This window comes from Ochotona curzoniae, unplaced genomic scaffold (genome assembly GCF_017591425.1).
Source record: "Ochotona curzoniae isolate NIBS_2020 unplaced genomic scaffold, NIBS_Ocur_1.0 contig_66, whole genome shotgun sequence".
NCBI classification, from domain to species: Eukaryota; Metazoa; Chordata; class Mammalia; order Lagomorpha; family Ochotonidae; genus Ochotona; species Ochotona curzoniae.
The window spans coordinates 26774265-26800168 of NW_024466512.1; the positions used below are offsets into that span (position 1 = coordinate 26774265).

The 25904-nt window shown below is 39.9% G+C and overlaps 1 protein-coding gene across 3 annotated transcripts; it reads right to left on the reverse strand.

Moving 5' to 3' along the window:
* On the reverse strand, positions 1-22805 carry LOC121164013 (cytochrome P450 2C14-like). 3 transcript variants are annotated; one of them, XM_040991853.1, is made up of 10 exons: positions 22631-22805; positions 21387-21549; positions 20987-21136; positions 14500-14660; positions 9972-10148; positions 9225-9242; positions 7973-8096; positions 4713-4900; positions 2916-3057; positions 1-601 (listed from the first exon to the last, which is right to left on the reverse strand). In XM_040991853.1, exons 1-10 carry the CDS (start codon positions 22796-22798, stop codon positions 420-422), a joined length of 1473 nt encoding a protein of 490 aa, XP_040847787.1. In that variant the 5' UTR covers positions 22799-22805; the 3' UTR covers positions 1-419. The 3 variants fall into 3 exon arrangements, with proteins under 3 accessions (XP_040847787.1, XP_040847786.1, XP_040847788.1); XM_040991852.1 differs by lacking the exon at positions 9225-9242 and having other exon boundaries at positions 7973-8114; XM_040991854.1 differs by lacking the exons at positions 9225-9242; positions 9972-10148 and having other exon boundaries at positions 7973-8114.
* Positions 22806-25904: the final 3099 nt, after the last annotated feature.

Genomic DNA, 25904 nt, shown 5'->3' on the forward strand with positions numbered 1-25904 from the left:
CAGCATGATCTTCTGGGACTTGATTTTCTTTCACTTCTTATTAACATTACGTACAAAGGAAAGAAATCCTGAACACTGATCTTATATTTAATAGTATTGTTACTCTAAACACATAAGGAAGAAATAAGTCTAAATTCTCAAATACCAATCATCTTCCACAATTTCAGAGTGGTAACGTGTCAATAACTCAGCATTTGGCAGAGATGAAAACATGTAGTAACAATGGCTCTTGGTTATTGCAAACATACATAAATTAAGCGACCCAGAAAGCTTCTCAGTGGAGAATAGATCTGGAGAGCTGAGGACATGTTAGAGTACAGAACGTGGAAGGAACCCATGCTGGGGGAAGGGGTGCGGGGCGCCTGTGAGAGGACAGCTGTACACCACAGCACAGCAGCAGCCATGTGACCTGCCCTTCTTCATACAGGAATAAAGCTGAGCTTGTAAAAAGGTGGTATATGGTTAAACCCACTGATATGTGGAGTGGTGTCAATATCGTTTGGTTCAACTTGAGGTTTCAGAGTAAATTTCTGTAAGATGGTGGTCAGGAACAGAAACAGCTCCATGCGGGCCAGGGCCTCTCCCACACACACTCGCTTTCCTGAAAATTAAAAACAGAGAGAACTTTTTATCTAAACATTGAGTACTAAAAACACAAAATTGATTCAGTGACTAAGTGGCTAATGACTGAAGTGATGGATGGGTGGGTGTGAGACAGGATAGCTGGGGGGATGGTGGGATATATACATGGAAAGAATAATGAACGCTTGCTATACACATAGCCTCATGTAACATCTGTCATCTCTCACTTAACAAACTCTTATTTAACTATCAGTTCCATGTCACACATTTTATTAACTATTACCACATTATAAATACTTTGAGTTTAGACAAAGCTATTTGAGATGTGCACACATTTATTGGGCAGTTGTTTAAAGAAAGAAGAATTGAAGAAAGCACATTCACACACACAAGCTTTAACAAGCTCATGATAAAAAAAATTAAAAAGTAAGTTTGTTAAGGCTCAAGAATTATTTAAATCCATCATAAATTCCCAATATTATTCTTATAAATAAAGTATGTAATACCAATCTTTTTCATGAGTAACAAAAAGTTTTGATCAAAATAAATATTTCAAATCTGTCTTCCGTGAACTTAAAATTAGTTCACTTCTATTTTATAACCCTTGGAAATATGGGTAGAATATTCAGCCAACTATTTTTATCAGGACAATGTAAAACCTTATATTTGCACATAACAAGCTCTCAATTTAAAACCATAAATGATTCTCATTTCCATACCTGAGAACGGGGTCCAAATGACTGTGCTGGACCCTCATAATCTGTTCTCAGTTATGTCACTCCTTCGAGTCTATGCAGCCTCCACTCAGCCCTAGGTGTAACCCATCTCCATTTCAGTGATGACCCATTGACCTAACAGACTTCTTCTGCTTCCTTTTGAAAGGTATGGCTCATGTCTCAGCTTCATTATACTGTAATGAGCCCAAGTTCTCCCTCTAGCTCTCCTTATCATTCATGATCCACTGAATCATGGATTAAGCAGAATATCATTCTCTATTTTTATCTTCGCAAGTAAGATCAGAGTTCATTAAGAAAAGCTCAGTCTTTGACATGCTGAATGAGTGAAGTGATGCCAAATGCAAAGCATGGAAAACAATAGAAGGGAAAAAATGGGGACTAGATGTGTACACACTCTGTTCACGCTGTGCAGCTGTGTAACACAAATGGCCAAATGTATGATCTTGAATGTGGTCACATGACGTGCTCTCCAGTCTCTCAGGAGCCTTCACATCTCCAAGTATTCCCTCGTCTACATTTTTCTGGACAGTTCTGACCTCCTGGAGCTTCAGGAATGAATGCTCCTTTCCTGAGATCCATTGTCTGTGTGAGTGTACCCAGATTTTCTGTTTCCATACAGTTGGCCTCATCTTAGGCAGCTCAGATACCTATCATCTCTCCAATGAGAAAATCATGGGATGTCCATGAGCAGAAATCAGTTTCCCCATCAGCCTCCCCAGCAACCTGTGCTTTTCTTTCAAAACACTGATCCTACGTGGTTGCAATGCTCTGGCTACTCACCTCCTTGCCTCATGTAAATAAAAGCTGCTTTATAGCATTTTATAGCTGAAATACTAACTTCCTATAGCTCTAGGTCAATGTTACAGCAGGGAAGGTTGAACTACTGCTTGCATCACCTGCTTCCCAGCAAGGTGCTGGCTCTTTTCTCAAACACTCCACTTTTGCCTGTTTCCTGCTAGTGTACTTAGGTAAGCAGAAGAAGATAGCTCAAGTTCTTGGGACACTGCAAACATGAATGAAACCCTAGATGGATGGAATTCTAGGCTCTGGATTTTTGCCTAGCCCAGGCCTGACTCTCTAAAGCATTTGGAGAGAGAATCAACAAGTGGAGGATCTGTCTCTCTCCCCAGCACCACATCTCTCTCCATCCTTCTTCCAGTCTGTATCTTCCTCTTTCTAATAAATAGAAAACATGAAGAAGTCCATATATCTCAATCAAAGTGAGGACCATCACAGAAGTACCTCAAACATATGAACACATGTAATATTTCCAAGCTTGATGAAGATATTTTAGATGAGTCATGTGCTAAAAGAAATATCTGTGTAACAAGGAATATTTATAGGCAGAATTGAATTATCCTATACTGCAGGCTTCTCAGTTTGGAAGAATTATTCAGACCCACCCTCTGTAGAATCTATTAATATGATTCTACAGTGAGGACCCACAACAAGGAAGACACATGGACACATGTATTGGGATTTCAGATCACATAGAAGGAGCCCATCTGTCAGCTCCAGAAAACAAACCACCCACATCTACACTGATTACATAAATATATTCTGTGCCCTGTGTTCACATGGAAATAAATTGATTACCTGTTGAGAAAGGCAGAAAATATTCACTCTTCTTAAAATTGCCACTGTTGTCCAGGAAGTGGCCTGGGTCAAACTGCTCTGGGTTGGAGAACTCGTTGCGATCATGCAGCACAGAACTCAGTGATGGAAGTATTCTTGTGCCCTGGATAAAAGAGACAGAGATACTGTATCCTAAAAAAGCCAAGGAATGGGAAGAATCAATGGAGATAACTTCTACATCTCTTTGATCTGTAGATGAGAAAACCCATATGCAAATAAATACAGTGTCATTTCAGCCAGAACATGCAATAAACAGAATGAGTTGAAGTTCAGGACAATGATTTCCCTGCAATCGCATTTGATGTGCTGAGCCCTTGGGAACTCAGGAGTCAGTCATTCCTCAATCCACTGGTATTCCAGCAAACCTGCACTTGAGGCTCCACCCTCACTTGCTGCTCTAATCTGTTTTATTGCTCAGCAGGTGACTATAGGTAAAAATAATTTACTTTGTATCTTTATTTAAAAAAAGCATGAAAGAATTTTGAATGTTTTCAAATGTTTGAGGAGATACATATTTGTCCTGAAAACCTTGCAAAACAAATGTAAGAGCAAAGCCTCATAAGTGTAACTACAATTGTCCTGAACCAGTGCAGTAAATCCAGTTCAGCTGCATAGGTAGGATGCAGTATAAGATAATATATAAGTGCTTCCTATGATCATTTATTGCATATTGTATAAAGACAGACCTGATTATATGACCATATTTATAGATTCAGAGAATTCACTTAATTCAATTACATATGCATTCAAGAAAGATTAGAACAAGAGGAAAAACTTCCCTGCTATGAGAAAAATTCAAAAAACAGATCATAAACATTCCCATTAGTGAGATATTAAACCCCCACATCTCCCAGAGCTCCACAATACAACAAGGATGCCCATGTTCATAAATTCTGATAAACACGGTCCTAGAAATCACTCTAGGCAAGCATTACAGTAATGAGAAATGCAAAATAAGAAAAATATCTAAACAAATTGCACAATTACATGCATAGAAATTACAGATTAGCTCACATGTGTCAGTAATGATAGTCAAATTTATGATGGTTATTAGATATTATGTAATACAAATAATAGTCAGCTATAATTCCATGCAGCATTAGCAAACAAACTATGAAGCTATTTTCAACAGTTCTACAATAAATACACATACTTGTCCTGTCAAGGGAAGTATTATGTATGTGCAAGTATTTATATCATCACAGTGATGATAATAAAAGAATAGTGAGAAAAGTCAAGTCATCTCCCAAACATTGGGACATAATCGTGTGTTGGAAACTAATCTATGAGTTGGAAAATTCAACCTGTCATATCATGTCATCAAGTTATTCCAAATTGGTCTAAAAATCTAATGTCACTCTGATACAAATCCTGAAACAGTGTTGAAAATTTATAAGCTGATACTTTGAACACTTACATGGAATTGTAGGCACCAAAAAGTAGTAAACCTAGTTAAATAGAAGGACAGATTAGTAAAAGTCCAGAAATAAAGGTATGTGATAGAAGCTTTGCTTTTTCAAGATTAATTTTACTGTATATAAAATTCATACACGCAGAAAGTCTGAAATAGTAAGTAAAGAGAGGGAGTGATAGAATAAGAGAATGAAAGACTATCTTCCATCCACTGATTCACTCCTCAAACAGCCACAGCAGCCAGAGCTGAGCCAGAATGAATCCAGGAGCCAGGAGCTTCTTCCAGGGTCTCCTGTGTGAGTGCTGGGACCTCTGAGTTTGGGAATTTCAAGACCACAGCCTTACCTTGGGGATCAGGTAGTTTCTGAATTTAACATCACGGGTTGTTACACGAGGCACACCATTAGGGATGAGGTCGATGTATCTCTGGATCTCGTGGACCACAGCGTCCGTGTAGGGCATGCGGCTCCTGTCCTGCATGCAGGGGCTCCGGTGTCTGCCGATCACACGCTCAATCTCCTCCTGCACTTTAGCTGAGAAGACACAAGGGTGGAATCAGAGACAAGGATCAGCACAACCCATGTCTCACAGCAGGTGAGGGCTGAGTGAAGCAGGAGGCAGGTGTCCAACAGCCCTGAAGATCAGAGTGCACAGAAAGCATCACTGTAGCAGACACAGGAGCTTCATGGGAAATTCTTCTTCTGAGAAACTGGGTATGGGACTTGGCTGTATTCTATGAAAATACATTTGCTTTTACAGATATGTGCACACTTATTTTGATTAAAGTAATATATATTTCATTCTCTTGATGAAATGCTAATCTAAAGTAACCTTCAAATAAATAAAATAATCATAAAAAACAAAAAATAATGACACTTGGAACATGCTAACCACTATATTTTTGAAAAAGAAACAAATATTTTGTAGGACACCAATGAATAGTATCTGTAAATAGAATTCTATAAACAGATATAGATGTGACTATTGGATATGTGTGTTTAGCATGAGTTTATCTGCAATGTGGAGTCTTCCTTTGCACTTATCACAATGTTGGCTGGATGGAAATACTCCAGAAGATTTTTTTCAAAAGCTGTGCTCACATTTCTTTTGCTTTTGCTTATGATGCAATTATTCATATTTATTGGATACAGTGCAATAATTTCATGCTTGCATTTTGTGTGTTCTGTGAGTCAGATTGGTTTGCATTTTGATCAGTAAATATTTTTAAAATTTCCAGTTAACATTTTATCTTTACAAATATTCATGTAAGATCATTTCAGAATATAGTAGTCCTGATCAATTCATTTTTCTCGTTTCTCTCTTTATGTTTGTGTCCTTCAACAGCCCCTCTTTCATTTGTTCATAAAGACATAAGTCCTAATAAACTGTAGTCACCTTTATGCCAAACAACACCAGAACTTATGCCCACTGTCAGGATGGTTTGGTACCTGTTATACAATCTCCCTATAACTTTTTAATCTTCACCCTCTCAGACTATAGTGTTAACTATTATATAGTGAATTGATTTCTTTAAAACTACCAAATAAACAACAGCACACACACTATTTGTCTTCTTGAGCATGACTTATTTCACTTAGCATAATATCCTCTAATACTATTCATTTTGCCCTAAATACAGGATATTTGGGTAAGCCTTGGGGTTCAGTGGGTAGAGATAGTGCCCTGCAAAATTAGCATCCCTTGTGGGCAACTATTTGTGTCCTGACTGCTCCAATTTGTACCCAGAAAACAATTTCAGAGGAAGCTCCTGGTTCATGGCTTCAGGATGGCCATCTCTAGATATCAGGATACTGTGGCCATGTGGAGATTCAACGGATGGAAGATACAGAAATCTTTCTCCTCTATCTTGCTCTATCTCTCTCTTTCTCTCTTTTTTTTCTTTCTCTCTGTAATACTGATTTCCAAATAAATAAATAAAAGAAAAGAAAATATAAGAGATATTTTTCAAGGCAGAAAACATTTCACTGAGTGTGGGATATATTATGTTTCATGAGTCTATAAAATGTCAATGGCCAACAAGGAACATTCCATGCCTAAGGTATTGTAAAAACTGCAGTAAAAGGACAGGAATTTAGCTATATATTTAGAATGCTAAGTTGGTCTCCTCTGAATATATACCTAAATATGGAATCCTGGGAACGTAAAATGTTTATTTTAGATTTCTTAGAACCCATATTCACATTTGTATATAATGACTCTAATTGCTGATTTCATCTGTTTTAACTAATTTTTATCCTTGCTTTTAGGGGACATGAGGACAGCTCTCTCCACCCCTCATCAGACAAAGTGTCAAGGTGACCCACCTACAGACACGCATGCACTCAGGCTCTTCCCTCACTCCGTTTCTCCAGTGTTTATAGTGCAGTTTCTGCTACATCAGTGTTCACCCCACACATCACTGTGGCTTCAGCTCCTTGATTATGGACAAGACAGCTAAGATCTCTGTTACTCCTTTGTGTGTTCAGGATTAAACGGTTGATTTCAATTCCTAGTTTCAGATACTAATGTAGAAGTCTTGCAAAATCTCATATGTGCTTTAACTGCTAGTACTAATTTTCTCACTAGTGACAGCAATAAGTTAATAACCATTTCTCTTAGGCCTGGGTGTCTTTCTTCACACACACATTTTCTCCTAGCATTTTAAGGTCATTCTCATGCGGTGTGCATGTGAACACCACTTGTCTCTGACTAAATTTCCTCATGATTTGCCTTGAATCCTTGCCTTCAGAAATGCCAGGACTCTGTGTTGGGTGGATATATTCATCTATTTAATTTGCGATGAGAACTTTCCTTGCAGATGGCAGCACCTGCAGTCCTTCCCACAGGTGCTGCCTTGCTCTGACAGCATTTAGGCTGGAGCTTCAATCTCTCACAGAACTGGAGATCTCCCTAACATCTGCTGGTGTGGGTGAGACTTACAAAGCAGTATATACCAGGAAGAATGTTCATCTGTGATTGAGTTATAAGCATTTCACAATGGCTCTGAACCACAAAAACAACACCCAATACACAGAAATAGAAGCTACTCAAGATAGGTAAATGTTAATTTAAAAACAAAAAGCATGGTTTGTAAGATTAAACTACAGCAGAATTCATTTCTAAGCTATTTGCTAGGTTGATAATTCCTTAATCACACTCTCTACCTCAGTTGTATACAATTTCATGTAGATTTCACATTTGAAAACACATCCCAGACTGTGGAAACTTTCTCAGGTCATTTCCTCAAGTTTTTGGCATTTGAAGTGTTCTGCTCTCAGTGAAAAGCCAGCAGTCAGTCCAGGGCACTCCAGGAAACCTGTGCCTGTGGCAAACACCTTTGTGTCACCAGATGCTTTATCCACGCAGTTGTCACTGTCCTCAGCTTTATGACGTTGACCACTGCTCTCATGTCCTCACTGTCTCAGTCACACTCCCTGTCGTGCACAGTGCTCTCATCATTATCCCTTCATCAGAACTGCACAAACTGCAGCTGCCAGTACAGAATCTCGAGGAGGAAGTCTTGCTGAGAGAAACAAGGTGCAGGCAAAGGCCGAGCTTCCCAGGGTCTCTGCTGACCCTGCCATGCTCCCTCCCAGTGCTCATACCTGTGACCTCAGGGTACTTCAGCAGGAGCAGGAGCCCGTATCTCAGGGTGGTGCTGGTGGTCTCCGTTCCAGCAACAAACAAATCAAACACCGTAACCAACAGATTGTCAATAGTGAATTCGCTCTGTGGGTTGTGCTTTTCCTAGGAATTAATTGAAAAATTGATATTGTGCTAATACATTTTATTACAGTCAGCCCAAGAGAATCTATATTTCACTAAAAGACACTATTCTAGCACTCTCAGCTTCTTGGATCCAGAGGACATCACGTTAAGTAAAATCACTTACACACAGATTGATAATCACTGCCTGTTCTCATCCATATATGAAAGCTCAAAAGTAAACCAAAACGCACAATATGAACAATGCAGCACAGATGGAAGGATTTTGACTTATACAATGTAAAGGAGGATCACCACTGTGTTTTTGATGGCAATACTGTTGCCTGGGATGCTGGCATCCCATATGGATACTGCTTTATATTTTGGCTGCTCCACTTCTTGTTCAACTTCAAATATTCAACCTGATAAAAACTGTCAATGGTGGCCATATACTTGGGAGATATAGATATAACTCCTAGTTCGTGGTTTCAGCCAGGAGCAGCTATGGCTCTTGTATCAAAAGGGAGAGTGGGCCAGCAGATGGAAGATCTCTCTTTCTGTCTCTCTTTCTGTCTCTGTCTTTCTCTTTCTCTCTGTCTCTCTCTATCCATCGATCTATATCTATCTTTACCTCCCTTTCTATCTCTCTCCTCTCTTTTCTCTCTTTTGTACAGTGTTGGGGGATGGGGATTTTTTTTGGTCTCTTCTCTCTAATTTGGATTTCAAATATAAATAAATAAAATTCTTTTTTAAATGAAAGCAAGCTGGGTGTGGTCATCAATGATTACAAGTAGTTCATGTTAATACATCAGGTACTAATAATAGGGAAAAGTTGAGTATGGTTTAAAAATTGTGGCAAATAAATTTACAATTCAGATCTCCCAAGTGGCAGGTGCCCAATTACTTGAGCTGTCACCACTATTTCCCCAGGTCCGCATTATAGGAAACTGGAGTTGGGAATGGAGTCAGGACTTGAACCCAGACACTGAGAAGTGAAATGTGGAAAATTAAAATGTCTGCCAAATACTTGTCTCAAAATTTGCTTTTTGCTTCAAGAACATTATTTTTCCATTATGTGCTTTAAAATCTAATGATATAATACTCCTTTTATATCAGCTATCATTTTTGAAATTTTGCCACGTGGTAAGCAACATGCTGTATACAATTTATCTCTATTTAGCTGTCTTGACAAGTCTGAGGACATGTATTAAAATCTCTGATTGATGCCAAATGTTAAAGGAATAATCAAAGTGATTTGGATGAATGCAGAGCAAAGTGGCTTCTGAGTAAGATGAGCCACAGACACTGGTTTCATGGGAACTTCCCAAGGAAGCCAGATGAGAGGACAAAAAAGTCACTACATTTTGTGTAACAATAGGAAAAGATTCATTGAATGAAGAAGGAAAAAAGTTATGAGGTCACTGCAACCCCATACCAAGTAGTACAGTATGGAGACCAATATTTCTCTCTCTCTCTCTCCCTTTTCCTTTTTCTCTGTCTCTCCTTCTCACACATAATTATGCCTATCAGATAAATTTAGTGAAAACTTAAACTTTTAGACCTGAAGGACTTAAATCACATTAAACCAAAAATTGTAACACAGGAACAGGATCACATTCATTTTGTATTTGATAGTTTTACTTTCTTAATCTGTTTGCTATCCATATTAAGTGAACTGTGTGCATTCCATGTGACTTCAGATGCTATCTAGAAGCAGAGCCTATATATTCTGTCAAACAACTCATTTTAACTCTTTCATGTTATTTAGTCAAGATCCATAATTACAGCAGGTACCTACAATAATGGCCATATATTGCTTATCTGATCACTTGGATACTCCCAATTAGTATAGGAATGACCAATAAGGCTCATAATGCAGACAAAGAAATGACTCTTTACCTGTTCCATTTTGATCAGGAAACAATCAATGAAGTCCCGAGGGTTGTTAATGTCCAGAGATTCTTGATGTTCTTTTACTTTTTCCAAAACATAATTTTTTATATAAATAACATTTTCAATTACTTTTTTATGACTTCCTGGGAGATAATCAATAAGGATGGGAAACATATTGCAGACCTTAAAAAGATAATTATGAAATTCATTTTAGCACATTTAATTTATACACACAATGAACAAATCTATGAATTAAAACAGTCATAGAAAAAAGCATTCTACCTTGAGCAGCATCATTGGAGTGTTTGTACAAATTAACCCTTGGTACTGACAAAGAGAAGTAAGGGAGAAAGCCCTAGTCCCTTGATAAATGACAATAACCTCTTTGCACACACACATTAGTTTCATTATCTTCACGTCAGTTCTGACTTAATACATCCACTCTTCCTACAAACTCAAAATATTGACTGACATGAATGTGATCATTCACATTCTCTAAATGAACACAGAGGCAAGGAGTACTTGGCAAAATATATCAAGCTATCCATTTGTCTATATCAATGTGCTAGTATTTCTGCTCTGTGTAAGAGGCCATAAGAATTATGTGAATGAGTGGGCACAAAGACAGCAAGGAATCCAGACCAGCGTTTTCTGGATGAAAATCTGGGCACCTGAGTTTTTGTGTTACTTTTGTAATATGCAAGGTGTTACCTCACCACAGAACAAAATTGTGATTGTTTTCATGAATCATTTATCTTAAATCAATCATTTTGCCATTTAACCTTGTGTTGTCAGGAGACGCATGCCTTCAAACTTCCCAGGTGTCATCCATGCTCCCAAACATTCAGCCTCCTTTACAACCCACATTAGACTACTTCAGGCAAACAACCCAAGGGAGAATCCTCTAAATTTTTACAGCAGACACACATGTTAGAACCAAAAGCTTTCAACAAGCGTCTGGGTTGTCCATGGAGGGTCATGGGACAACCACGGAGGGATCATATCGAAAATGGGCTGTCAGGTTTAATGGAAAAAGTTCCAGGCAGCAGTATGAATTTCAGCACTATTCCCAGATATTTGTGCTCTACAGGGTTCTAACCCTTTTTAGGAAGACTTCTATGGTATTACAATATGAAAATTACTGTAGTATTCAAATGTTAACTTCACTAGTTGATATCAGCAAACAAGTCACAGTAGACAGATCAAATGTCTCATTTCTCCACAAATGTTTTGTGAAACCAAGCAAAAAAGCTTTATCAGAACTCTAAACCACAGCCAAAGTTTATGGAAACAACAGAAAGCTGTAGTAGAGAAAAAGTAAGTTAAAATGTTCAAAAAGCTCTGTGTCCTATTATTTGCAATTATTCCATTTGCCTCCAAAAGTGACAATGGTTTTGGCAAGGGCAGCCCTGATCTCAGGTTAGACTCTGGTCTGTGGTTCCAGCAAAGAGGCTGTGTCTCTCTTCCAAATCTGTCAATGAACATGAGGAAGGTGACCCAAGATTTTTGTCATCATTTACCGCTAATTGAGAATTCACTCAGGGTGCAAAGAAGCAGACATTCTTCCAAAAATGTAAGAGAAATGAAAACTTTGCAGTCAATGTAACACAAAATATTGTAGTTACGGTATACATTACAACGATGAGACCAAAAGCAGAGATGGGGAGAGAATGATGTAGACAATTGGGCCTTCAAAAGTACCCACAAACTAAGAAAGTTGCCAAACTCCAAACATATCCTGGCCAGACGGAGGCTAAGAAAGGAGCTGAAGGACATACTACACTAGAAGAAAATGAGGAAAGTAAGGCTTGAATATGCAACTCCATGCTCTGAAGGAACTAGAAAAGTTGGGGAATCTGAAGATAGTCTGAACTTCTGATCTAAGAGAATGGCACATTCCCAAATGGTGTGGCACTGAGAGACCTCCAGATGAAATGTTCCAGGGCCTTTGCTTTCATGATCTTACTCCCATGTAGAACAAAGAGGTGGATGCAGCAATGGCTGCTCAAACATACAGGGTAGATGGACATAAGGTAGCACCGAGGAGCTGTGTCCAGAATTGATCTCCCACAAACTGGTGCCTACATAACAGTGAAGACTGTTGTTGATGCTATTAAAGAACATATAGAAGCAAAATATTTGAGAGATTACTTACAGATGTATGAAAAGATACAAAGTACAGAAATTAAGAACGATGGGCAGATGTAGAACAGAAAATTAGCTGTTCTAACTTAATCACCATAAGGCTGACATCATGGCGTAGTAGGTAAAGCTTGCACCTGGAGTGTTGGCATCTCATATCCCTTCCTGTTCCAGTCTCAGCTCTGTCGCTTCTTTTTTTTTTTTTTCCTTTTTTAAAGATTTATTTTTTATTATTATTTTTATTGGAAAGGCGGATATACAGAGAGGAGAGACAGGGAGGAAGATCTTCCCCAAGTGAGCGCAACGGCCGATGCTATGCCGATCCGAAGCCAGGAGCCTCTTCTGGGTCTCCCACATGGGTGCAGGGTCCCAAAGCTTTGGGCCGTCCTTGACTGCTTTCCCGGGCCACAGGCAGGGAGCTGGAAGGGAAGCCGGGCTGCCGGGATAGAACTGGTGCCCATATGGGATCCCGGGCGTGCAGGGCGAGGACTTAACCACTTGCGCCACCGCGCCGGGCCCAGCTCTGTCGCTTCTAATATAAGCCCCTGCGTATGGCTTAGGAAAGCAGCAGAAGATGGCTCAGGTACTTTAGCCACTGTACATACTTGGGAAGCCAAGCAACTGCTCCTGGATCCTGAGTTGGAGTCAGCTCAGCTTCAGGCAAAGGCAATTTGGCTGTGGAATGATCAGTGAGCAGAGATTCTCTCTCTTTCTCTTTCTCTGTCTCCTCTCTGTAACTCTGCCTTTCAAAAAAAATAAAACAAGTATCTTTACAAATTTTTAAAGACTTCTAATGATCATGACACATATTTGAAAAATTATTTTCAGCAATACTATTTTTTTTAATTGGAATTACTTGTGAGATGAAAAAGACCTTTTCCAAATAGGAGGCAGAGTCAGATGTAGACCACCAAGAGGGCATGGGGTGGATTCAACATCTTTAGGAGTCATGGAGGAAACATTGGGGGTGATGGAGGTAATTGTGGCAATGGTGGGAATGTGGGTAGAAGAGCAGGCAGTTGAGGTGTAGGTGATTGGAGTGGGATGCTACGGAGGAGGTAATGGCAGATAGAAGTTTTGGAGATGATGTTGGTAGTCCTGGTTACAGTAACAGAGGAGGCTTTGGTGGTAAAAGACCAGAATATGGAAAGTACGGGGAGTTGACTTGATGGAGGAGAAAATTATGATTAAAATGAAGAAACTTTTGGAGGTGATGGTGGAAATTACAGTAATTTTGGAAGTTATAGTATGCAGCAACTATAAAATGACAGACCCATGACAGGAGGCATATTTGGAGGAATTAACTTTGGGAACTTATGGAGCTGGTGGCAGAAGTGGTCGACCAGGTAACCAAAGGTCCTAAACACAACAAAAAAGAACTACAGTTCTTAACAGGAAAGTGAGAGCAAGGGGTTCTCAGCAAAGCTATGGGTTACTGCGATACAGTCATCCAAGGGGTACAGCTCTGTAAAAACCCTGTCACAGAAGTTACTCAACTTATACAAGAAAACCTTCTGGTCAGGATGTCATGGCCACTATTTACCCAAAGGGCATCTGTTGCTTAATGCAATATTGGATTAGTTTGATGTTTACTTCAAGGGTTTTTTTTTTTTTTACCTACTGTAGCTTTACAACTTTTTTCACTGTATCAGTTATTGCCTATAATTTGTAAAATACAGTTTTTAGACTTAAAAAGGGAATAGGGTAGTAGCCATTGGAAAATTTTAAGATTTCAGAGAGGACACATTCCTAATTGTAACTCCACATATGTCCAAAATTAACTTCTAACTTCAGCTTCCTGTTCATGCTTTCCTAAGAGGCAGCAGGTGTTGGCTAAGTAGTTGGGTCCGTGCCACCCACAGAAAAGCTCAATTTGTTCCAACTCCTGACATCAGTTTTGCACACTTCCAGTGGCTGTGAGAGATTAAAGATGAATCAGATGACAGGAAACCTATGTTAGTTTGTCTCTTGTAGTCTCTGTACCATTCAAGTAAATCAAAAGTAATTTTTAATTTTAAAAAAGAAAGGACTTGAGCTGAACCTGAGCATTCACCTTTGAATGACACCCAGCTTCATTTTATGAGATTGATGCGCTGCCCCTCTACCAGGGTTCGTGTATATCAACAAGAAAGGAGTGAGATTAGGAGAGTCCCAGCACAACTCCTGGCTTTTTTTATCCTCCCTTCCTCCTTTCCACTCTCCCTCCCTCCCTTCTTTACTTTCTTCTTCCTTTTGCCCCACCCCCAACTCTCTTACACTCACTCTCTTCTGATTGTGTGTATGTGTCTCCCTCTTTCTCATTCTTCCCCTTCCCCTTCAGGGTCATATCATTCAAAGCCAGCTGAACTCAAGCTAAGAGAACAGAGGATGCATAACACACAGAATTTCTCACCTGAAAAATCAGGGTGTTACCAATCCTGAAGTTTTCATTGAATTTCTCCATCAGTTTAAGAAAGGTAGGATCTCTGTAATCAAAACGGTCCTGGAAGATCACAGAGCAGATCACGTTGCAGGGAGCAGCGCCCAGGATAAAGGTGGGGTCACAGGGTGAAGCTGAAGGGAGACATTTTTAAACACTATTAGAATATTCATATTAAAGTTTGATTTTGAACTAAGAAGCAGAGGTGATTTTAGATTATGAAATGGTAACCTAATTAGCATCATCTTCAAAGTGCTTAAAACAGCATTACTCTTCTCTCATTCCCTGGGATGGACTATTCCATCCTGACTTATTAAATAACAGTTTTTCTGCTTCCTACTGCGAGAAGGACATAGCAGTCTCTGTTTGTAGGATTTTAACGCTCAGTCAATGCTATTTTGGACAAACACATGCAATCCTTTCCAGAACATGTAGGTCCAAAATAAGCCTCAGCAAACTTAAAAAGAAAATCTTTGAAATTTTACCACATATTTTCTCAGGCCATCATAGAATGAGAATGGAGATTGACAAGTCAAAATACCCCAGAAGATATTCAAATACCTAGAAACTGAATAATATGTTGCAAAATGAACAATAGGTTACAGAGGAAATCAAAGGGGAAATTTCAAAATTGCTTGAAAGAATGAAGGCATCAACACAACTTATCAAAACTTATGGGACACAATCAAGGTACTGTTAAAAAGAAAGGACACATTTGGACAGATGGAGATATATTAGCCAGTGTGAAGCAGAAAGGACATACTCCAGGAGAGGCCAGAACAACAGCAGAGGGGTACCGGAGACTGACAGACACAGAAAAGCAGTGGAAACGATATGGTGTTGCAGTGACTGATAGCCCAGTGGCATTCAAGGAGTGGCAATCTGAACTCCACCGGCAGCTGGAACTCCACCAGCAACAAGGTGGGAAGGTATATACAAGGAGCTCCCAGGGTGAGCCCAGAGAAAGAACTGCCCATCCTGCTTGTCTGTTTGATTTGACCAGGAGCAGAGACAGAGCAGCAGATCACAGATGGTTAGTGCGGGTTCAGGGTGGAATTCATAGCCCAGTCTGCATCCTAGTCAGATTAGATGCCATTTTGCTTAAGGAGGCGAAGACTATAAAGCAGGACTGCACATGCACTGAGCTGGGAGTAAGCTCATTTTTGGCTCAGTGAACTGCAATAAGGTGACATTCTACAAGTTCCAAAATAGGTCTGGGTAGCCCTCAGAGCTGATGGCCAGCAGATCAAAAACTCTAGTATTGGGACAACAGGCGCCACTTCGTACAGTGCGGCAAAGAATTGAAGAGTGCTGGGACAACAGTGAGATGTGCATGTATTGAGCTTGGCAAGAACTCACCTAGTTCAGTGCATAGCACTGGTCCCACAGGGAAAATAATGCCAACTATGGCATTCATTGCACAGGTCAAAATAAGTCCATGTGGCCCTCAGACCTAACGAGAAGGTTAACAAGATCAGTACCACCAAAAACATAGCTACATAGGATACCTCTCTAATCCAGGGACCGACTCCAACCAGAAGTGGGAAAAGTTTGTACAGATGATGGTGCAGCCTCAGCATGGTATCACAGGAGGTGGAGCCTGGTGAGCCAGGAACTGAGGCTACAGAGACCATGGTGGAAATCTAACATAAGGACCTGTACCTGGAACTGGCCAGAGTGAGCAGCACAGCTGACTGCAAACAACGAGCCATGTACCAATTGCAATAAGTAAAATCAAACTGTAGACCTGAGGGTGACAGAGCTTAAAAACCTGCCACGGGGCCCGGCGCGGTGGCGCAAGTGGTTAAAGGTCCTCGCCTTGCACGCCCGGGATCCCATATGGGCGCCGGTTCTAATCCCGGCAGCCTCGCTTCCCTTCCAGCTCCCTGCCTGTGGCCTGGGAAAGCAGTCGAGGACAGCCCAAAGCCCTGGGACCCTGCACCCGCGTGGGAGACCCGGAAGAGGCTCCTGGCTTCGGATCGGCATAGTATCGGCCCGTTGCGCTCACTTGGGGAGTAAATCATCGGATGAAAGATCTTCCTCTCTGTCTCTCCTCTCTGTATATCTGCCTTTCCAATGAAAAAAATAATAATAAAAATAAATCTTTAAAAAAAAAAAAAAAACCTGCCACGAAGAGAAGAATCTGATAACCAGGAGTACAATGACAAAGAGTAAAAGAAGATACAGAGGCACAATGAATATTATTCAAGACTCCCCTGCAAAGGAGCAAAACCCTTTGCCAACCTCAGAGTAAACTGAGGAAGACATTGAGAAAATGGGGGGTACAGAATTCAAAACACTTATTATAAAATTCTTATCAACATGAGAAGCATGTAAAGCAAACATTCAAGGAATTCAATTAATATGTCGCACTGGAAATGAATCAAATGAAAGCTGATATATCAGAAATGAAGAACACTGGGGAGTGAATTAAAAGTACAGTGGAGAGTCTTCAAAATAGAATGAAGGAGGCAGAAGAAAGAATCTCAAAACTAGAAGATATTTTCTGTCACCAGGGAAAAACAAACAAAAACCTGCAAGCAGAGCTGGGTCAGGCAAAAAAAAGTATTTAAGAACTGAAAGACATTATTAAAAGGCCAAATATAAGAGTTACGGGAATCTCAGAAGGTGCAGAACATATGAAACTATATCATAAAATAAAATAAAATATTTTAAATGTAATAAAAGTCCCTATTACTGAAAGTAATATACAGATTTGATGTGATTCCAATCAAAATCCCAACAACATTCTTCTCAGAAATAGAAAACGTGATGCAAAAGTACATCTGGAAACACGACAGAACATGAGTAGCCAAAGCTATCATGAAAAATAAAAATCAAGCTGGAGGAATCACAACTCCAGATCTCAAGACATACTACATATCAGTGGTCATCAAAACAGTCTGGTACTGGTACAGAAACAGAGAAGATCAATGGAACAGAATAGAAACCCCAAAATAGAGCCAACACAGTTACAGCCAATTAATCTTTAACAGGAGAACCAAAAATAATCCAGTGAAAAAGCCATGTCTCCACAACAAATGCTGCTGGGATAATTAGAAAGCTAAGTCTACAGAGGTCAGAAGCAAGACCCCCACCTGTAACGTGATACAAAAATCAGCTCTAAATGGATGAATGACCTAGATCTGCACACAGAAACAATCAAACTATGAAAGGAAAAAATTGGAAGCCCTCTCCAAGATGTTGGAATTGGGAAAGACTTCTTGGAAAAGTCGCCAAAAGTACGGGCAGTCAAAACCAAAATAAACAAATGGAATTAGGTCAAACTAAGAAGGCTCTCTACAGTAAAACAGACAATTAACAAAGTAAAGCAGCAAGCAAGGAAATGGGAGAAAAATCTTTGCACATTACACAGCCAGTGGGAGAAACAAAGAGCTTCATAAACTCAACGACAGCAAAACTAACAACCCTGTGAAGAAATGGGCAAAGGAAATCAACAGACATTTTCAAAAGGGTAAACTCAAGTGGTTAATAGACACATGAAAAAATACTCAGGTTCTCTAGTTGTCAGGCAAATACAAATGAAAATCACATTGAGATTCCACCTAACTTCAAGATTAGGCTACCTTCAGAACTCTATTAACAGCACCTGATGGCATGGATGTGGGAAGAAAGGTATCCCCATTTTTGGTGGAAGTATAGCCTAGTACAACCACTATGGAATTTGGTGTAGAGAGTGTTAACAGAACTAAAAATATACCTCTTGTATGACTCAGCTATCCCCCATCTGGGACTACATCCAAAGAAAATGAAATCAATATAAGAGAAACAGATGTTTAACCTTATATTTTACAATAGCACAATCTATAAGAACAAAGACATGGAAACAACCAAATGCCAATCCAAAACGGAAGAAATTGTAATATATCTACTCCATGGAATACCACTGAGAATTAAAAAGAATGAAATTCTACCATTTGCAACAAAATGGTCCCAATTAGAGACGATTATGCTCAGTGAAACAAGTTAATTCCAAAAGTAAACATTATGTTCTCTCTGATATAAAGCACCCTTCATGCAGAGTATGAGATCAATACCTCTTTCAATACTGTTTTTGCTACATCTCAGGGTGTTTGATATTTGTGTTTTTGTTTGTTTATTTTTTCATTTAAAAAGTTTTTGTTAGGCTCCTTGCTTCGGATCGGCATAGCATCGGCCATTGCACTCACTTGGGGAGTGAATCATTGGACAGAAGATCTTCCTCTCTGTCTCTCCTCTCTGTATATCCGCCTTTCCAATAAAAACTTAATAAAAATAAATCTTTAAAAAAATTAAGAGAGAAAATAAATTAAAAATAAATAAATAAAAAGTTTTTGTTTTTGATATTAACTTCCTCATTGACTCATAGGTCACAAAATAACATCATTTGCTTCAAGATTTTTGATTTTCTTTTTCCTTTCTTCAGTGACATGTCAGTCAATCAGTAGCATGTTCTTTAATTTCATAGCATTGTAAATTTTCTATTTTTGTCTGTTGTTGATTTGTTATGCTTTTCATTAAAGGGAATGTATACTAACTGTGTAGTAGAGACTATTATGTACAGATATGAAGGTACAATGTAGTGTGCATTTCCGCTTCTAATCAAGGCTGGATTTCCAATGAAAAGATTGAATATATCTTGACAATAGGATGCTAGCCTCTTTGCCATTTTCCATGTCTACAATGACAGGAGACACTTAAATGATGGACTTATGACTGCTTGTGAAGGACTATACCTTTGCAATGACGTGGGTGTATTAGTGCAGGGAGGATAACAGGGGCTTGAGAGGGGAGAAGGGAAACCTATGAAACTGTATCAGGGAATAATAAAATAAATTAGTTAACAACAACAAAAAGGATACAGTCCTTAGAAACCAACGCTGTGGTGTAGCAGGTAAAACTATCAGGTAAAACTATCACCTATGAATGCCTACATCCCACTTGGATACCCCTTAGAATGCTAGTTGCTCCACTTCTGATCCAAATCCCTGCTAATACGCATGAGAAAGCAGTAAGCATGAGCCAATTGCTTGGGTCACAGCATTAACATGAGAGAATCAGAAGAAGTCCTGGCTCTTAAGTTGTTGCAGTTATTTTGAAAATGAACCAGTCAATGGAAGATTCCCTCAGTCTATCATCCTGCCTTTCAATAAACAAATAAAATAAATCTTATTTCAAAAAGAAAGAGGCAGCACAGTGGCACATGAGGCTAATCATCTACCCTATGTCACATGCATTCCACTAATTTTTGTCTCAGCTGCTCCATTTCTGATCCAACCCTTGGCATATGGCCCAAAAAAGCAATGGAGAATGACCCAAGTCTTTTTGTCTCTGTACCCACATGGGAAATGTGGAAAAACTCCAAGGTCACAGCTTTGGAGAGGGTCAACTTAAGCTGTTGCAGACATTTGGGGAGTGAACCAGGAGCTGGAAGATCTCTCCTCTCTCTCTCTCTCAAATAAATAAACTTTTAAAAAGAGCCAGCACTTGTGGGATACTGCTGTTTTCTTTTGGTTACCTATGTTAGTGTTGCAGCTACATAAATAGAGCGTGACCCATTTCCTTACGGTTACATGAGTATTTTCAGTTCCCAACCTCAAGATGCTTAACAATCAAGACCGGGTTCACACAAGGACATACTGCGCAGACACATTGCTATCTGTTGGAAAGAACCATTCATTGGAGTAGTTATTGGACCCTATCAAAAACACTGCCAGATGTCAATTTTTTCTAAAATATACAAAAATTAAAAAAACATGATTCTTTGCAAATAAAAGGGTGAAGACTAAGCCAACTTGAAATAGGGATGGTGTAACAGGTAAGCTCATTACATGTTAGGAGAAATTTATCTGTAATATATAGTTACTCCAAGTCTATGAATCAAGAGAGTAAGCATTTAAGTAACATTAAAAACATTTCACAATTGTATAATAGTTATTTCTCCACAAAGAAAATATAATGGGTGAGGCATGCATTAAGAGATGTCTAAGCACTTAAATTCATAGACTTGTAGGTATGGACACTGAAAGTCATTTAGACATGTTAGTGAGGCTCATCCTTCAAATTTAGAATGGGTAAATGAAGGCATGCAACACTTCTTCATGCCTCATAATAGTATGGTTAGGTCAATCCCACAACAAACTCTGTTGAAATGTATTAGAATATTATGCTCCAGGACAAATAAGGATTTTTATTTCTAACAAATAAGAACCCCAAAACAAACAAAGCCAGAAGATTTTTTTTTAAAAAGTAAGATGTGGTTTTTATTCCTAAAATTGTTATAGTGATTAATATTCACAACAACCAGAGAGGCACAATTACTCTCTGCTTCCAACAGTCACTTTTCCTCTAGGATAACCAGGACAAAGACTGAAATGGCTTGCTGTCTCTGCAATAAATCTGTCCAAGGATATCACTAGACAGTGGAGAGGTCTCTTAAGGTCATTTAAGGGTCACCTACCACTGGTTTTCCTCAGCTCCTCTGCAAGGCAGCTGGCCTCCTCTTGAACTCGCTCCTCTATGCTCCTCTTCCCCATCCCAAAATTTCTCAGTGTCATGAGTGAGAAGCGCCGGGTGTCCTTCCATGTCTTTCCATTGCTGGCAATAATTCCTGAGAAAAGAAAGTTGAGGATGCAAAGAAAGGAAGAGGAATCTGGTATCTGAAAGCTCTTCAGAATGAGTCCCTGACCTCTGTACCCAACTTCACTATCCACAATTTCACCACCAACACACACACACGTGCATTAACACAAACATACATGCATGCACACATGTGGATATATATGCACACAAGGAACACACACATGAACATACATGGGCATACAAAAACACACACATGTGAACACACACAAAAAACTGACCTAATCCTTTATTAATTTTTACATTTACTGGCAATTGCGCTCTTCCGGAAAACTCCTCTCCCAGGTCTACCAATGCCTCCTTCACTGCTTCATAACCATGCATCACCACAGTGGGTTTTATGCCAAAATACAGAGTGAACACAGGGCCATAGACTTTTGACAGCTGTGGTAGGAAAGAAAATGTGACTATTAGCAAGAGAAATCACATTTTGCCTACATTATGTTCACCATTCAGGCTGATATGAACATGTTACTATTGATAATTTTTTTTGTCAAATACACCAAATATTTCTAGATGTTGTACAAAAATACACTGATGATTGCAACAATATTACACACAGTGGCTCCCAACACCCATGCTGTTTCAGGGGAAAATAGTGTCAGAATATCACAACTAGTCAAAACATAGAGCAAGGATTACTTACACTATTATAGATTAAGAGACAAAACTTAAAGATTTTCTAATTGTTCCCTAATCAGTACAAGGTTCACCTTTAAATCATACTTCAGCAGACTCTGATGACTGCGAATTTACTAGAACTCAGGGTTCAGGTCTGAACCCACACCCAGCAGCACTATGACACTGCTTCACATCATCTACAAAGCTCCCCTGGAGGAGAATACACTCGGAAGGGAGGAGTACAAGATGCCCACATTTTACACACTTAATAACCCTAACGTGTCGCCGGTTTTAGAATCTATAGGATTGTTACCACACAGAAAAGGGTGGCATTCCTGAATAAAGCAAGAACACACAGATCTCATGCAAAGATAACTTAACCCCTGCTGTGCATTCACAGTCAGTCACAGACAGTAGCTTTGTACAAGATCAAGAGAGGCATTCCCACCCAGCAGATCCTGATTCTTTCTTTCATTCACCTGCACTGCAGAGCCATAAACGTTCCCTTGACTATAGTACTAAGTTGCTTATTTATGGTATCAGTAATCACAAGCACTTGATTCCCATTGATCTGTAGATAGCAATGTCCTCACTAAAATGACTGAAACAAGCCAAGGCATTAGCATTTTCTGAGTTCGACTCCACCTTATATTTTAAGACTTATACTGGCAAAATGCACTACTTCTTTCAACTATTTCTGATTTAAAAAAAAAAACATGAAAAGCAAAATTCCAAGGAGATGTTTCTTTCAAATAACATATTTTAATAATTTGCCTCAAGCAACATGCATTCTTTAAAATCTGATCTTAATTACTGACCTTTAAAAATTACTGGGCATACTCACTTTGGTTAGGGATGTGCTCATGTCCTTAAAATCTATCTGTAGGATGTTGCCAAGAACTGGAAGAGGAGTGGGACCAGGCGGTAGGTTCCCTCTCCCATGGCTCTGTTTCCAGAGTGAGAAGAGAAGCAAGCAGGAGAGACAAAGCACCAGCACCACCGTGGGATCCATGGAGCCTCCTCTTCTTCCAAGACAAGAGGGAGCAGGCAATCACAGGCTTTTATAATGAATGCTGGCTCATTACATGTACCTTGACCTATATTCCAAACTGTGGGTTACATGTGCTTTAACTCTGCTTTGATGAACTTTGGTTCACAGATAAAGATGAAAACAAGTTATCATTTCCCCTTGCTTTGCTTTCTATTGCTTTCAACTCAAAGGTTCTGGTTCAACAGGGCATGCTGTGGCAAATGCATTCTTTTGTAGTTCTTGTAAACAACTTTCAGTGGTTCTAGTGGGCAGCCAGAATTGAGATCTGTTGCGATAGTTGGGATCTCATGAACTGAGAACAAGCCAAGTATTCTGTCTTACATATCAAAAGTAGCATTCCATGGCACGCACGGGGCAGAACTGCATTGGAACTGAGATCTTTATGTCCATTGCGGTGTTGGCGCCTTCAACCTCAGCTTCTTCAACAGCAGTTTTAGAATTAAAATCCTGCTCTGAAGAAATGCAGGACTGTTCACTAAGTAACAGGGTCCTATAGTCTCTAGAAAACAAATACAAAATATTGGTTCTCCATTTTCCACCACTGAGCAAAGAAAATTTCTCAGAGTCACTGACAGGAAAGGGGATCTCAGAAATGTCTCAGAAATGATGGCCTCTGCTTCCTACAAGTGATTTCCACAAACAGTACTACTGCTGTTTTCCTGGCCTATCATTATGGCACCCAGGAAGGGAGACTGGGGGCAGAACCACAGGCATGTGCGCCAGCATTGGGTGATCTCATATTTCTTTGGATTTTCAACAATTGTTGCATAGGAGAAAATGATTCTTATTTTAGAGATTCACTCCCTTGCAGAAGGAAGTGGTTCCTGTAGGAGGTGGAGCTCACATGGAATTTCTCAGCCTCTCACTCTTACTACTTTCCAACCAACAAGATGAACAATTCCACGGGGCTCACCAATATTTATTTACTTTCTTACATAGAAATGACTTACACATAAACGTAAATTTAGTTAATAATTAAAGCACAAGTGAATGAAGACAAAAAATTAATTTTGTTTTTTATAACTTCCAAAAATCATTTTTCACTGTTTGCCTGCACTCTGCACTTGATTCACCTGGTTTACCGAAAGTGATATCCATCACTGTCTTCACAGCCATCAGTTAACAGCTGACAAGTGGGCTTCTCTGTTCCTCCTTCTTTATGTGGCCCCTGAATGGCCTTTGTTCTTTGTACAATGAGAAAGACACACACATAATCAGAGAAAAAAAAAGGAGCCTCAGATATCCACTAATGTAATCCCTCCTCAATTTTAAAAATGTGAATCTTCTTAAAATCTTTTTTAAGAAGGTCATAGTTCCTGCCATGACAAGGGGTGGACAAAGTCAGCCTGGGCCAAGGACCCACTGATGTGCACAAGATCTGCCAAGGCTAGCTCAGGCTGTAACACCAGCAAGTACACGCTGGACCCAGGACAGGGGGCTGGCTGGACAAGGCTAGGCTGTAGCACTCATCAGCAAGAGCTTGAACTGGGGGCAGGATAGACCAAGCCAGGCTGAGGTACCTATTGGAAGATACCAAATGAGATGAGACATGCCATTTTGGGGGTGGTGGGTACCCTGGTCATCTGGCCCAGAGCTCTTCAACCCACCCATGAAGTGGGCGCTATATCCATGAACTCCAGGGGTGGGAGGTTTGGTGGGGTGTGGGTCACCTGGCCTGAATCCGTGAACCCACCTTACAGAGGGTGTCAGTCAGGTCCATGAGTCCCAGGGGTGAGGGTATGGTGGGGCCCAGTTCTTTTGTACCAGGTCTTTCAGCCTATCTGCCTGGTGGGTATAAGGGACATGAACCATGGGGACAGGAAATTCCAGTAGGGCCCCATCATCTGGCCCAGGTACATGGCCCCATCTCTGACTACTTTTCCTCCTCAGTGTAAAGGACAGAGTGGAAGACATCAAGCCTTGGAGCACATAGAGGATGTAGTAGCCCTTTGGGGCCTACAGAGGACATCTAATAGCATAGCAGAGAATGTTGGACAGATCATATTGGACAACTACCCAGACCAAGTGATGACAGCAAATATCTGGGATAAAGGAGACACCAAGATCAACTGTGTCAGCCAATGGATATTGAAAGTGTTTCCTCATCCATACGCAGATGAGATTGATAGCATATCAGAACTATGGCATCCATCTGAGCAGGATCCTTCTAGCATCTGCCACATCAGGAACCTGGAGGGATATCAAGTGGCCATTCCCCATCCCTAGTTACTGGGGTGGTTGGGAGGCTGAGTATGTCTTCCTTCTATATTCCCTCTCTTCCCAGAAATGGAAAGAACAATTAGAAACTTGGTAAACAATGATCAAACTCACTTTTCCCTAACCCTATATCCTTCCCACCCTGATCAAATCCATCATGTAAAATAATAATAATAATAATAATAATAATAATAAAGTGTTTGTTAGGCCCAGTGGAATGACTCAATTGGCGAATACTCTAAGTTGCAAACTCTGGAATCCCATATAGACACTGGTTCATGTCCCAGCTGTTCTACTTCCCATCCAGCTCCCTGTTTGAGGCCTGGGAAAGCAGCAGAGAATGGCTCAAGTCCTGGAACTCCTACATCAATTTCTGCGACCTGAAAGAGACTCCCACCTCATGGATTCATAATAGCCCAGGTCTAGGCATTTTGGACATTTGGAAGAGAACCAGCAGATGGAAAATCTCTCTGCCTCTCATCTCTATAAATCAAAGTTTCAATTAAAATAAATAAACCTATAAACCTTTTAAAATATCTGTTGTATGCTATTCTAAAATCTAACATACCTTGTTCGTGACTTGGAAGCCTTTCATTCCGCACCCTCTTCCAGTATGACAGATGCCAAACCATGAGACAGCTAGACATATAATCAGTAGCCAAACCTAGCAAATCATAAGCTAAACAAGGGTGTTCATCTTTCACCACTAAGTGCAAGGTGACAGCAAAAAGGAATGATACAGGGGTTCTTGACAGCAGATCATCCGCCCAGGTAACATGCTGCAGGAGGCATTCTCAGCAGAGAAGTACTGAGACAGTTATGGTGAACTTGTCCATATATTAGCAACAAA